Here is a 12,199-nt window from a genome sequence, read left to right as displayed (position 1 = left end):
AGATTTTACCTTAATCAAATGAGCACTTTCAAACTTTTATGTAGAACTCTGCTCAACATTTTAAAATGCAATTGTGGTTACTATTTCCAGCTGAGGTCCACAAAGGGCTGGCACCTTGGTGAGGGGGTTTGTTGTGTCCATTCTTGGGCAGCCCACTCATCTTTGGACCCTACCAGACACATAACTCCAAGTAGCCTTCTGCATGTGTGATAGCATCCACATCCTGGTACACTGCTTTAACAGGTGGGATAAACCAGATGAGGGTAGCTAGTAGGCTTCATATCCTGATGAGATAAGGGCATCCCTGCCCTAGCATACGAAGTAATCTCTGGTGGAATTGGTAGATGAGATTAACAGTGAGATCCAGTGGCCAGGAAGGCAGTCCTTCAACACTTCGCAAGAGTGAAGCAACTGGCAACCTGAACTTCCAAGGTCGAGAGTGGGACTGCCACAGTGCAATGGCTTTACCACTTTAAAAACACTCCCACACAGGTTTCTTTGTGCCTGTCATTGTCGGATACGACAGGCAACAACCAATATTTCAAGGTCAGCCTGACCAGCAGCTGGCATGGAGGAAAGGAAAGTTCTTCCCTCAGGAATGGCTAACTCTTTGTGGACAATCTCCTTTGAAGTCAACAGCAAAATGCTTTGCTCAGACTACAAACTCTGGAACGTTTATACAGTCCCATACCACATTACTCAATCTGTAAAACGGTTGTATGTCGAAAAAAAATAACAGTGGCATCCTCATCTATTGAAAACAGAAACTCAATCAAAATCAACATGTTCAGACTTACTGTCATATTTTCATGCAACAAAACTGAACTCCCATACTGCCTGATTTCAATTGCCTTGATGCAATTTCCTCTGGAAACCATGTGGCACGGACCCTTATGCATAATTATTTTTGTATCTTGATCTTCAATTTGTAGCAATACATATGAGCACCTTCCAGTTAATGAGAACTCGACCCCATCAAAACTAGTAATCTCCGTCTGTGCCGTTACTGTGCAAACACCTGTTAACAGAATAAGAAAACAAAGTCTAATTTGTTTGGCATAATATTTTTAGCACTGTGAGAACAATTGTTTATGCTTCATTTTAAGTTTCTCTTATCTCATTTTAACAACATATCCTTTTTATTCCCATTTGTGTGTTCATCCAGCTTCTCCAGAACAATATCAATTCTATTAATCTCATCGTGGTGGAAATACCAACATTTGACAAGTTGTGATGAACTTATAAATTTGGATTGGACTTCCCCTGAAATGGAACAATTTCTATGTTTGACCTTTGAAATCCTTTCATAATTTAATATAATGAAATTATGATAAACTTTATTGGTAGGCCGGCCGGTAGTGATGTAGTGACATCAGCACAGGATTTTGAGGCAGATGGTCCTGTGTTCGAATCCAGCTGGGTCCCAACCTGGGCAGCAACAGTTTCTGCATGGAAGAAAGACCTGGAAATCCACAAAGACCCTAAGCAACTATACTATTCATAGGGTTGCCATGAGTTAACAATGACTCAACAGCACTCAAGCAGAACAACAGTCAAGCTTATTGGAAAATTTTGCACTATGGCTAAATATCAATGCCAATATGTTATTATGTTAAGGCATGTGGCACCAGTCTAACTCAGAGTCAGAAGATTGGGTGTTCATGATCTACAATAAATGAATTACACAGAACACTCAGTTACACAAAAACACTCAGTGGCTATTTTATTAGGTAGTTAACCTGTACACTTGCTCATTAATGCAAATATCTAATCTGCCAATCATGAGGCAGAAACTCAATGCATAAAAGCATGTAGACATGGTCAAAAGGCTCAGTTGTTGTTCAGACCAAGTATTAGAATGGTGAAGAAATAAGATCTAAGTAACTTTGATTGTGGAATGACTACTGGTGCCAGATGGGCTGGACTGAGTATCTCTGAAACTAATGATCTTCTGGGGTTTTCATGCATAACTGTCTCTAGACTTTACAGAAAATGGTGTGATAAACAAAACACTGGCTGGCAGGAAGGCAACAGTAACTCAAATAACCATGTATAATAACAGTGGTGTGCAGAGGCGCGCCTCTGAATGCACAACACGTTGAACATTTAAGTGAACGGGCTACAATAGCAGAAGAACACAGAACATACACTCAGTAGCCACTTTATTAGGTACCTCCTGTAGCCACTTAGTGTATATTTCTTGATTGAGACACCCAATTTTACATATATATTTTAAGCCATTTTTTTCTGAATCATGAATTATTTTTGACATGCAATCACTGTTTTATTTTGCTGCCAGGCAAAGGACTCATTTTGTGATATTCAAACTCACCATGTATGACAGACATCAAATACCAATCCCTAACAGCAATTGGTCTGTAACCGACTATGCCTTGGTGACTCGAGTGCTCATCCAGATGCCCCTTTAATCTAATCTCCAAAAGATTTGTCAGGCATGACTTTCCACTCACAAAACCATGTTAACTGTCTTGAATCAGACCCTGTGACTTAAAATGTTGGTAGATCTTGTCCCTCAGAATCCTCTCCAGCAAACTACCCACCACCAATATCTGGCTCACTAGCCTGTAGTTTCCTGGCTTCTCTGTGTATCCTTTTTTTTAAAACAAATGTCCTATATTAGCCCCTCTCCAGTCCCCCAGAGCCTCACTGTGGCCAGAGGTGAAGACAAAGTCTCTGAAAAGGCCTCTACAATTTCTTCTCTAGTTTCCCACAAGGTCTGAGAATGCACCATCAGGCCCTAGGGATTTATGCAACCCAACACACTTTAAATCCTTCAGTACCTCCACCCTGCTTATTTGTTTGTGGTCTAAGACAACATAAATATTTCCCTTATTTCCCTAGCTTCCATTGTTTTCTCCACAGTAAAAACTGAAGAGAAATATTTATTAAAAATCTCACCTATTTCCTTCGGCTACAAACACAGACAGCTATACCTTTTAATCTTAATATACATATAGAATCTCTTGGGATTTTGCCTCACCTTGCCTGCCAGATCCTTCTCATAAGATTCTTTTACCCTCCCAACTTCTCTCCTACACTTTCTTCACTATCAAGAGATTCACTAGTTCCCAATTGCTTATTTGCAGTATATACATCCCTCTTTTTCTGAATCACAGCCTCAATATTTCTCTACAGCCAGGTTTCCTGAAAGCAGCCTGTCTTGCCCTTCACTGCAGGCCCTGAACTATCATACTTTTAAAGGTGTTCCCCTTAGCAGATGCTCCTTTCCAGCAAACAATCCCACCCAATCAACCACTGCAAGGTTCCTCTGCTCCTGTTCAGGCTATTACCCTGTGAACATGTCATAGCCCTCTCCATAACTATGTTAAAATGGATAGAATTATCATCACTGAATTCAGAGTACTTGCTGACAGATATTTCTGCCACTTGCCCCACATTATTTTCCAGAAGGAGGTCCAATAATGCACTCTCTTTAGTATTTCCCTCTATATATTGACTAAGGAAGCTTTCTTGAACACATTTCACAAATATTACTGTCTGAGCCTTACTGCAGGTCAATATCAGGAGAGTTAAAATCTCCCACTAATGCGATCCTATTATGTTTCATCTAGCTCCAATCTTTTACAATTTTGCTCCTCCAATTTCTGCTGACTATTGGGAGGCCAATAATAGAATCCCATCAGAGTGTCCACCCACTTCTTCTTTCTAGGTTTCTACCCAAATGGCCTCACTGTACGTCCTCCTGAAATATTCTCACTAAGCTCTACTGTTACGTCCTTTTTCATCAAGGAGCCAATTTACACTCTTATGTGATGTCACGATAACAACCTTACCCTCAGTCAGAATCAGAATTGGGTTATTATCACTGAGGTAGATCATTATGAAATGTGTTGCTTTGAGGCAGCAGTACAATGCAGTACATAGAATGACTATAAATTACAGTAAGAATATGTAAAAAAAAACACATAGTGCCAAGAAGAGAGCAAGATAGTGAGATAGGTTTATGGACTGGTTCAGATACCTGGTGGCAGAAGAGATGATGTTGTTCCTAAAACAACTGTGCATTTTCAGGCTTACGTACCTTCTCATTGTTAGTATAATGAAAAGAGGGAACATTCTGGATGGTGAGGGTTCTGCCTGAAGGATGCTGCCTTCATAAAGCTTTGTCATTTGAAGATGTCCTCGATGCCTAGGAGGCTCATGGCCTGAGTTTACAACCCTCTGGAATTTATTCCAAACTTGTGCATTGGTGCTTCCATGTCAGACAGTAACGGAACCAATTAGCATGTTCTCCATTGTGCATCTATAGAAGTTCACAAGAGTCTTTGGAGACCTGCCAAATCTCCCCTAACTCCTTGTGAAATATAGCTGCTGGTGCACATTCTTCATAATTGCATCAATATGTTGGGCCCAGGATATTTCTTCAGAGATATTAATACCCAGGAACTTGAAACTGCTAGTTCCTCGATAAGAACTGCTGTGTTTTAGAGTCATAGTCATTGCCCAGAAATAGGCCATTCAGCCATCTAGTCTGTGCTGAACTCTGCCTAGTTCCATTGACCTGCACCTGGACCATAGCCCTCCACACTCTTCCCATCTATGTACAGTATTTAACCAAATTTCTCTTAGAAGTTGAATTCAAACCCACTTCTGCCATGATGAAGACACTCTGAGAGTGGAGGTGATACACCTCACACACCATCTGGGTAGCCTCCAACCAGATGGCACGAATACTGATTTCTCTTTCCAATATATTTTTCTTCCCATTTCCATTTTCTTCTACTCTGGCCTCTGGCCTCTGGCCTCTTACTTCTTCTCCTCATCTGCCTATCACCATCCCATGACTCCCCACCCCTGGTGCCCCTCCTTCTTCCCTTTCTCCCATGGTCCACTCTCCTTTCCTATCCTCCAGCCCTTTACCTTTCCCACCCACCTGGCTTCACCTATCGCCTTCTAGCTAGCCTCCTTCTCCTTCCCAGCCTTTTTTATTTTTGCATCTTCCCCCTTCCTTTCCAGTCCTGAAGTATGGTCTCAGCTGGAAACATCAACTGTTTATTAATTTCCAGAGATGCTGCCTGACCTGCTGAGCTCCTCCAGCATTTTAAGTGTTACATTTATGATATTCGGTTTTCCCTTGTAAAAAGTATTGGCCTGCAAACCATACCGTAGTTGGTGTACATCCAGTTTTCTCTGTAACATCACTTGGAATTGCTTTCTCACTTTTAAGATAGCCTTTGGAGAGTTGTACTTGGACTTCTTGTAGAGTATTAAAATCACTGGTCTTAAACACCACAGTTTATGGCCATGTGGTAAAGGTGAAGATTTAGCCCTATATACCTCTAGGTCTGTCAGCTCACTCAGAAATTGTTTTAATAATCATTTATAAATGGGAATATAGGACCTCATGTTCAGAATTCATCACAGGTCTCCTGACTGTTGAATTTTCTGGGACATGTCACAGAAAATTGGATTTACTAAATAAGGACTCAGTTCCAAAATTTTGAATCTAAAGATCAGCATACAAAGAACACAAAGGAAAGAAATGGAAAAGAAACAGTTGTAGATTCAACCAAAAGTAAATACCCTTCTTGACAATACTTGAAGAAAAGTCCTCTACTATATCATTGTACAGAATGGTTTGTTTAGATATGGTGGATGGAGGGGCGTGTGTCTTTGCTGAAGGACACCATGATTCTACAAGCACTGTTAGTCAATGAAACAAAACACTCTTTAACTGGGATCATTGTTCTGTCTTTAGATAACATAGAATCACTGTTGTATTGCTTCATACTTACAGGGGCATAGCCATCTACAGCCACACGTTTCCTCAATTTTGATGCTGGGCAGATGGTTACTGCAGGTCGGTTTATGCAGATTCTCACAACTTACTTTATGATTTATAGAAACAACTTCTCCATTCATTTTGCATATAAAGCTGTGACATTTGTCAGGTAACATCCACTTCTCCCCAGCCTGGAAACATTGCAATGGAATCAGAATTAATTTCAGTTATCACAAAAACTGAGATTTGCTTAAAACCTTATAACTGATTAATGAGGATGGCTTAAAACTGCTAAAATTTTAGAAAACAGGATCAATTAAATAAAGTCTTAGTTGCAGATTCTGTGTGCATATTGTATTGTAAATCACTTGTGCATTAACGACTGATGTAAAAATATTGTTCAATGTATAAAATGAATTTTAATCATGGAGTTGAGAATACTTCAAACTCCTGAAGATGAACTAGGGGTCATAAGCTTAGGTGAACCGACGGTGCAAGCTATTAATTGAAAATGTGTTGAATGACTGTTAATAAGCGAGGGAAAATCTTGGGAATTTTTAGACTGCAAAAAGGACCTAGTACTTTCCCAGCATATATGACAAATAAGCTCTTCTCGGGCTTCCAGCTGAATACAAGTATCAATTTTAACCGGCGTTTCGATCTTGATGAAGATGGCAGAGCTCGTCATCAAAAGATCGGTTATAATTGATACCTGTAACCAGTTGGAAGCCCAAGAAGAGTTTATTCACTTTTAGAGTGCAATCCAAAAAGCTAAAGTGAAAATCCCATACACTTCTTCTTGGTGGGGCAGTGATTTTCTTTGCTTCTGTTCACTGGAAAATGGAGACGGAAGCCATGTAACACGTATATGTGAAGTTGCTACTGCACTTCTGTCCAAATTATCTTGACAAGGTGGGAGCAATTCTCTGAAAGTTCACTGCCTCTAGTGCTCATACTGCAGAGAAAATGTGAGTTAGCTTGGAGATAGGGACGAGCGTTGAAACATCTACCTGTCGCCGATTTCCTTGGTCATCTATGCATTCCTGAGGAGAAGTTGCTGTGAAAGAAAAAAAAAGGTAATAAACCCTGTGGGTTTTGCCGCAATGAATCATAATTCAAATCATGCTTATCCTTTACTTTTCCGGCCCTACATTTATACATGTGAATTCAAGATTCATTTTGAGACTCACCTGTGCAGACTTTTTCTACAAATTCATTACTAAGTTCCACCATCATGGGCAAGGTGTCCATATTCTGCAGCTGAATCACATTTTTAGGGTTGGGCCCAGCCAATGTTAAAAGTTGTTGCTTATCATATCTTTTCCCCATTCCTATTGGGATCACTGTAACACCTACAGTAGAGAAAGTTAGTTTAATATTGTATCTTTCAAGACTGGGATTTTTCAAAGAAGCAAAAAGTGGAAGTATCTAAGATAAAAATAATGGGAACAGCACAAATCATAATCTAGTTTATTGGCTTCTTACATTAAGTTTGTCACATCATTCTGATGATTATTTAATGAAAACTTCTTGTAATATTCCTTATTACTGTTACGTTATTTCTTTAAAGAAGTAATCAAGTAAATGGCATTATTCCAGATTCTGATAGAATTTGTGTCTGATCAACTAACAGAGTAAGAAAAAACACAGTCTGGTGCATGAGAACAATTTTATGCATGTCTTCTGATTATGCTAAAATATAAGCAGAGATTTTATTAGATCAAATATTACTGACACTAATGCTGCAGAGAGTTTACAAGTGAACTTAACAAAGAAGGTGGTTGTGCAATTATTCATTTTACTTATACAGAACAATCAGGTCTATGCCAGCGCCCAGTGGACCAATGCCATTATTCCCCCTCCCACTTAGTTCCTGCTCAGGCCACGATCTCAGAGATGCACAAAAAGCTTTCCAGCTAACAAAGTAATGCTGAAGTGTAGTAACTGTTTAACTCCACCAAGGACAGGCCCAAACATGGATGCAAATGTGTATGGGTCTGGCAACCCCATCCATTTGAAACCTAGTGCTATAGAAACGATAACAGAAGCTCCAAATACTTCATGGCCGGGAGAGGAATGATACACCAACAAGATGGGCTACTCCCAGGAACAATTTGGAAGACTGGCCAAGGACAGATGACCCTGCTGAGCTGCTGTTAGTGGCCTAAGCCCAAGTAGAGGGATCGAAAATGTAGGATCAATTATGCATGAAACACATCCGACAAATAAGCCACATAATGGTGGCTACATAAACTGTTTGAGTGAGATTTTTTGAGGAATAAATATCAGCAAGAACATTAGAACTTACTCTTCACAGTAGATTGCCAAAGGATCAGATACATCCACTGGAGGACAGCAGGGGCATCAATTTAACTGAGAGGCAGCATTCCTCAGTGCTCCATGTCTGAAGATCATTTTAGTTTCAGTACAATATATTCTAGTGGCATACCTGTTATGATTGCTTCCTGTGATGCCAATTCAACATTATCCATGGAGGTATCAGTAACTAATACCACAGCAACCTTTGGAACCCCAGCTCTTGCTCCATTTGCCTCAGTGATGCCATATTGAACAGCAAAGGAGAGTGCATTTCCTACGGAACATCACAAAGATATTATTGGGATGTGCTTTCTCATTTGAGAGCACTTATCTGAAGACATATTAAACACAAAAATAATATTTGTGACCAATTCAGGCACAGATGATTTTGATACTGGAGACGCTACCTATTTGACTTGGCCCAGGCTCCCTTTGTCGGATGTTGTTGATCAGATCTAAGAGATTATCCTTTTCCTGGTTTTTGTTGAAACCTATTTCCAGTGTGTTCACCCGTCCATACTGCAGGATGGAGATATGAGTCGCATTTGACCCTGCAACAGGAAAAAGGGAGATAAAATTGTAAAATAGATAGGTCAAACAAGTGAGATGTTAAAAACACAGGATTAACAGTTTAATATGTGGCTAAAGAGTTGGTGTAGGAGGAAGGGCATCAGATTTTTGGATCATTGGGCTCTCTTCCAGGGAAGGTGGAAGCTGTACAGAAGGGATGGCTTGCAGCTGAACTGGAGGGATCTACTATCCTAACAGGAAGGTTTGTTTGTTGCATGGTAGGATTTAAACTACAGTTGCTGAGCGATGGGCACCAAAGGGCCAGAACAGTTAATGGAGAGGTTGTCGGGGCAAATGTTGGTAAGATCTCAAAGTTAGGAATCATGGTACAACTAGTGTCCTGAGCTGCCTATATTTAAATGCAAGAAGTATCATAGGAAAGGTGGATAATAATGCTGAAGATAAAATGGCTGGTTTATAAACAGAAGCAATGTGTAGAAAGGAGAGGCTGTTGAAAGGGCAAAATTGCAGTTAACAGGAAGAGTTGCAACATAAAAAAGTGGACAAAATCGAAAAGGGTGAATACAGGACTGAAGGTGTTGTATCTGAACCCGCGGAGTATACGGAATGAGGTAGATGGACCAGCAGCGAAGTTGCAGATTGGCAGGTATGATGTTCCAGGCATCAGTGAATCATGGCTGAAAGATTATATAATGCCCAAGGATACATATTGTATTGAAAGGACAGGCAGGAAGGCAGAAGGGATGGCACTGCTCTGTTGGTAAAAAATGAAATCAGATCATTAGATAGAGGTGACATAGGGTCAGAAGGTGTTGAATCATTGTGGATAGACCTGAGGAACCGCAAAGGTAACAAGAGCCTGATGGGAGTTGTATACAGACCCCCTCCCCAAACTGTAGTAAGGATGTGCCCTACAAATTACAAAGGGACATAGAAAATAGATGCCAAAAGGGCAATGTTACAATAGCCATGGTCGACTTCAATATGCAGGTAGATTGGGAAAATCAAATTGGTGCTGGATTACAGGAGGGGGAATTTCTAGACTGCCTATGAGATGGCTTTTTAGAGCAGCTCGTCGTTGAGCCCACTAGAGGATCAGCCATACTGGATTAGGTGTTGTGTAATGAACCAGAACTGATTAAAGACCTTAAGGTAAAAAAAACATTTAAGGGCAAGTGATCATAATATGGTCAAATTCACCCTGAAATTTGAGTAGGAGAAACAAAAGTCAGAGATATCAGTATTACAGTGGAGTGAAGGGAATTACAGAGCCCTGAAAGAGGAGTTGTCCAGAATTGAGTGGAAGAGAACACTGGCAGGGATGACGGCAGGACAGCAATTTCTGGAAGCAATTCGGAAAGCACAGGGTATATGCATCCCAAAGAGGAAGATGTATTCTAAAGACAAGATGACACAACCATGGCTACCAAGATAAAGCAAAGCCAACATAAAAGCCAGAGAGAGTGCATATAATACAGCAAAAATTAGTGGGAAGTTAGAGGATTTGGAAGCTTTTAAAAACTAACAGAAGCCAATTAAAAAGTAATTAAAAAGATAAAGATGGAATACAAAAGTGATCTAGCCAATGATATTAAAGAGGATACCAAAAGTTTTTTTCAGATACCTCAAGTGTAAAAGAGAGGTGAGAGTGAATATCGGACTGCTGGAAAATGATGATGGAGAGTTAGTAATGGGGGACAACAAGAAAGTGGATGAACTGAATAAGTACTTTGCATCAAACTTTTCTGTGGCGGACCTTCCACAGCCGTATGGTGGAACTTCCAGGTGTCAGGGGTCATAAAGTGTGTAAATTTACCATAACTAGAGAGAATGTTCTTGGGAAACTAAAAGATCTGAAGGTAGATAAGTCATCTGAACCAGATGGTGTACACCCCAGAGTTCTGAAGGAAGTGACTGAAGAGATCATGGAGGCATTAGTAATGATCTTTCAAGATCACTAGATTCTGGAATGGTTCTGGAACACTGGAAAATTGCAAGTGTTACCCCACTCTTCAAGAAGGGAGCGAAGCAGAAGAAAGTGAACTATATGCCAGTTAGTCTGACCTCAGTGGCTGGGACGATGTTGGAGTCAATTATTAAGGATGAGATCTCAGGGTACTTGGAGGCACATAATAAAAAGGGCTGTAGTCAGCATGGTTTCTTCAAGGGAAAGTCTTGCCTGACAAATCTGTTGGAACTCTTTGAAGAAGTAGCAAGCAGAATAAATAAATAAGAGTTGGTTGATGTTGTGTACTTGGATTTTCAGGATTTTGTTGATAAGGTGTGACACATGAGGCTGCTTAATAAGTTAAGAGCCCATGAACTACAGGAAAGATTCTAGCAGTGACTGCTTGGCAAAAGGCAAAGAGCGGGAATAAAGCGAGTATTTTCTGTTTGGCTGCTGGTAACTAGTGGTGTTCCACAGGGGACTGTGTTGGGACCACTTCATTTTACATTACATGGTAATGACTTGGATGATGGAATTGATGGGTTTGTTGCTAAGTTTGCGATCGATATTAAGATAGGTGGCAGGGCAGTTAGTTTTGAGGAAGTAAATAAACTATATAAGGATTTAGACAGATTAGAAGATTGGGCAAAGAAATGACAGATGGAATATAGTGCGGGCAGTGTATGGTCATGCCTTTTAGTAGAAAAAGTAAAAGAATGGATTATTTTCTAAATGGAGAGAAAATTGAAAGTCTGAGGTGCAAAGGGATTACTTAAAGTTTAATTTGCAGGTTGAGTCTGTGATTAGGAAGGCAAATGCAATGTTCGCATTGATTTCAAGAGGAATAGAATATAACAGCAAGGATGTAATGTTGAAACTTTATAAAGCGTTGGTGAGGCCTCACTTGGAGTATTGTGAGCAGATTTGGGCCCCCTATCTTGGAGAGGTTTCAAAGGAGGTTTGTCAAAAATGATTCCAGGATTGAATGGCTTGTCATGTGAAAAAGCATTTGATGGTTCTGGGCCTGTATTGACTAGAATTCAAAAGAATAAGGGGTGACCTCACTGAAACCTATCACATACTGAAAGGCCTTGATAGAGCGGATGTGGAGAGGATATTTCCTATGGTCTAAGACCAGAGGACACAGCCTCAGAATAGAGGGGCGACCTTCTAGAATGGAGATGAGGAGGAATTTCTTTAGAAAAGAGTGGTGAATCTGTGGAATTCTTTGCCACAGGCCACTGCCAAGGCCAAGTGTTTAGATTGACAGATTCTTGATTGGTCAGGGCATGAAATGATACAAGGGGAAGGCAGGAGATTGGAGCTGAGAGGAAAATTGGATCAGCCATGATGAAATGGCAGATCAGACTCGATGGCCAAATGGCCTAATTCTGCCCCTATATCTTATGTTCTTCATGCAGGAGACCAATGAAGGCAGTACATTTTCTTCACCAGATGTCTGCGCTAATTTTGTTCATTTTTCAGTCAATCAGAAGATCTTGGCAGCATACACTGGATAAATTCTTCCATCAATAAATATTAGGAAATAATACGGTTTTATAGTACTGTAGTATTATTTGGTAGTGTTCTAATTGGCTCTGTATTTTCTTTAAATACATAATTTGTTTCTCGGCTAA

At 40.2% G+C, this 12,199-nt stretch overlaps 1 protein-coding gene across 1 annotated transcript in view; it reads right to left on the bottom strand.

Moving 5' to 3' along the window:
• The window catches only part of vwf (von Willebrand factor), a 132,557-nt gene that overhangs the window by 55,011 nt on the left and 65,347 nt on the right, over positions 1-12,199 (bottom strand). The window contains exons 30-35 of the mRNA XM_063072474.1: positions 8,491-8,634; positions 8,214-8,357; positions 6,955-7,116; positions 6,775-6,821; positions 5,778-5,955; positions 798-1,018 (exon numbers count right to left, since the gene is read on the bottom strand). Of these exons, the coding sequence (XP_062928544.1) occupies positions 798-1,018; positions 5,778-5,955; positions 6,775-6,821; positions 6,955-7,116; positions 8,214-8,357; positions 8,491-8,634 (896 nt within the window). The remainder of the gene's footprint in view (positions 1-797; positions 1,019-5,777; positions 5,956-6,774; positions 6,822-6,954; positions 7,117-8,213; positions 8,358-8,490; positions 8,635-12,199) is intronic.

The sequence above is a fragment of the Mobula hypostoma genome, chromosome 20, assembly GCF_963921235.1.
Source record: "Mobula hypostoma chromosome 20, sMobHyp1.1, whole genome shotgun sequence".
NCBI lineage: Eukaryota > Metazoa > Chordata > Chondrichthyes > Myliobatiformes > Myliobatidae > Mobula > Mobula hypostoma.
This window is presented reverse-complemented; position numbering and strand designations above follow the sequence as displayed.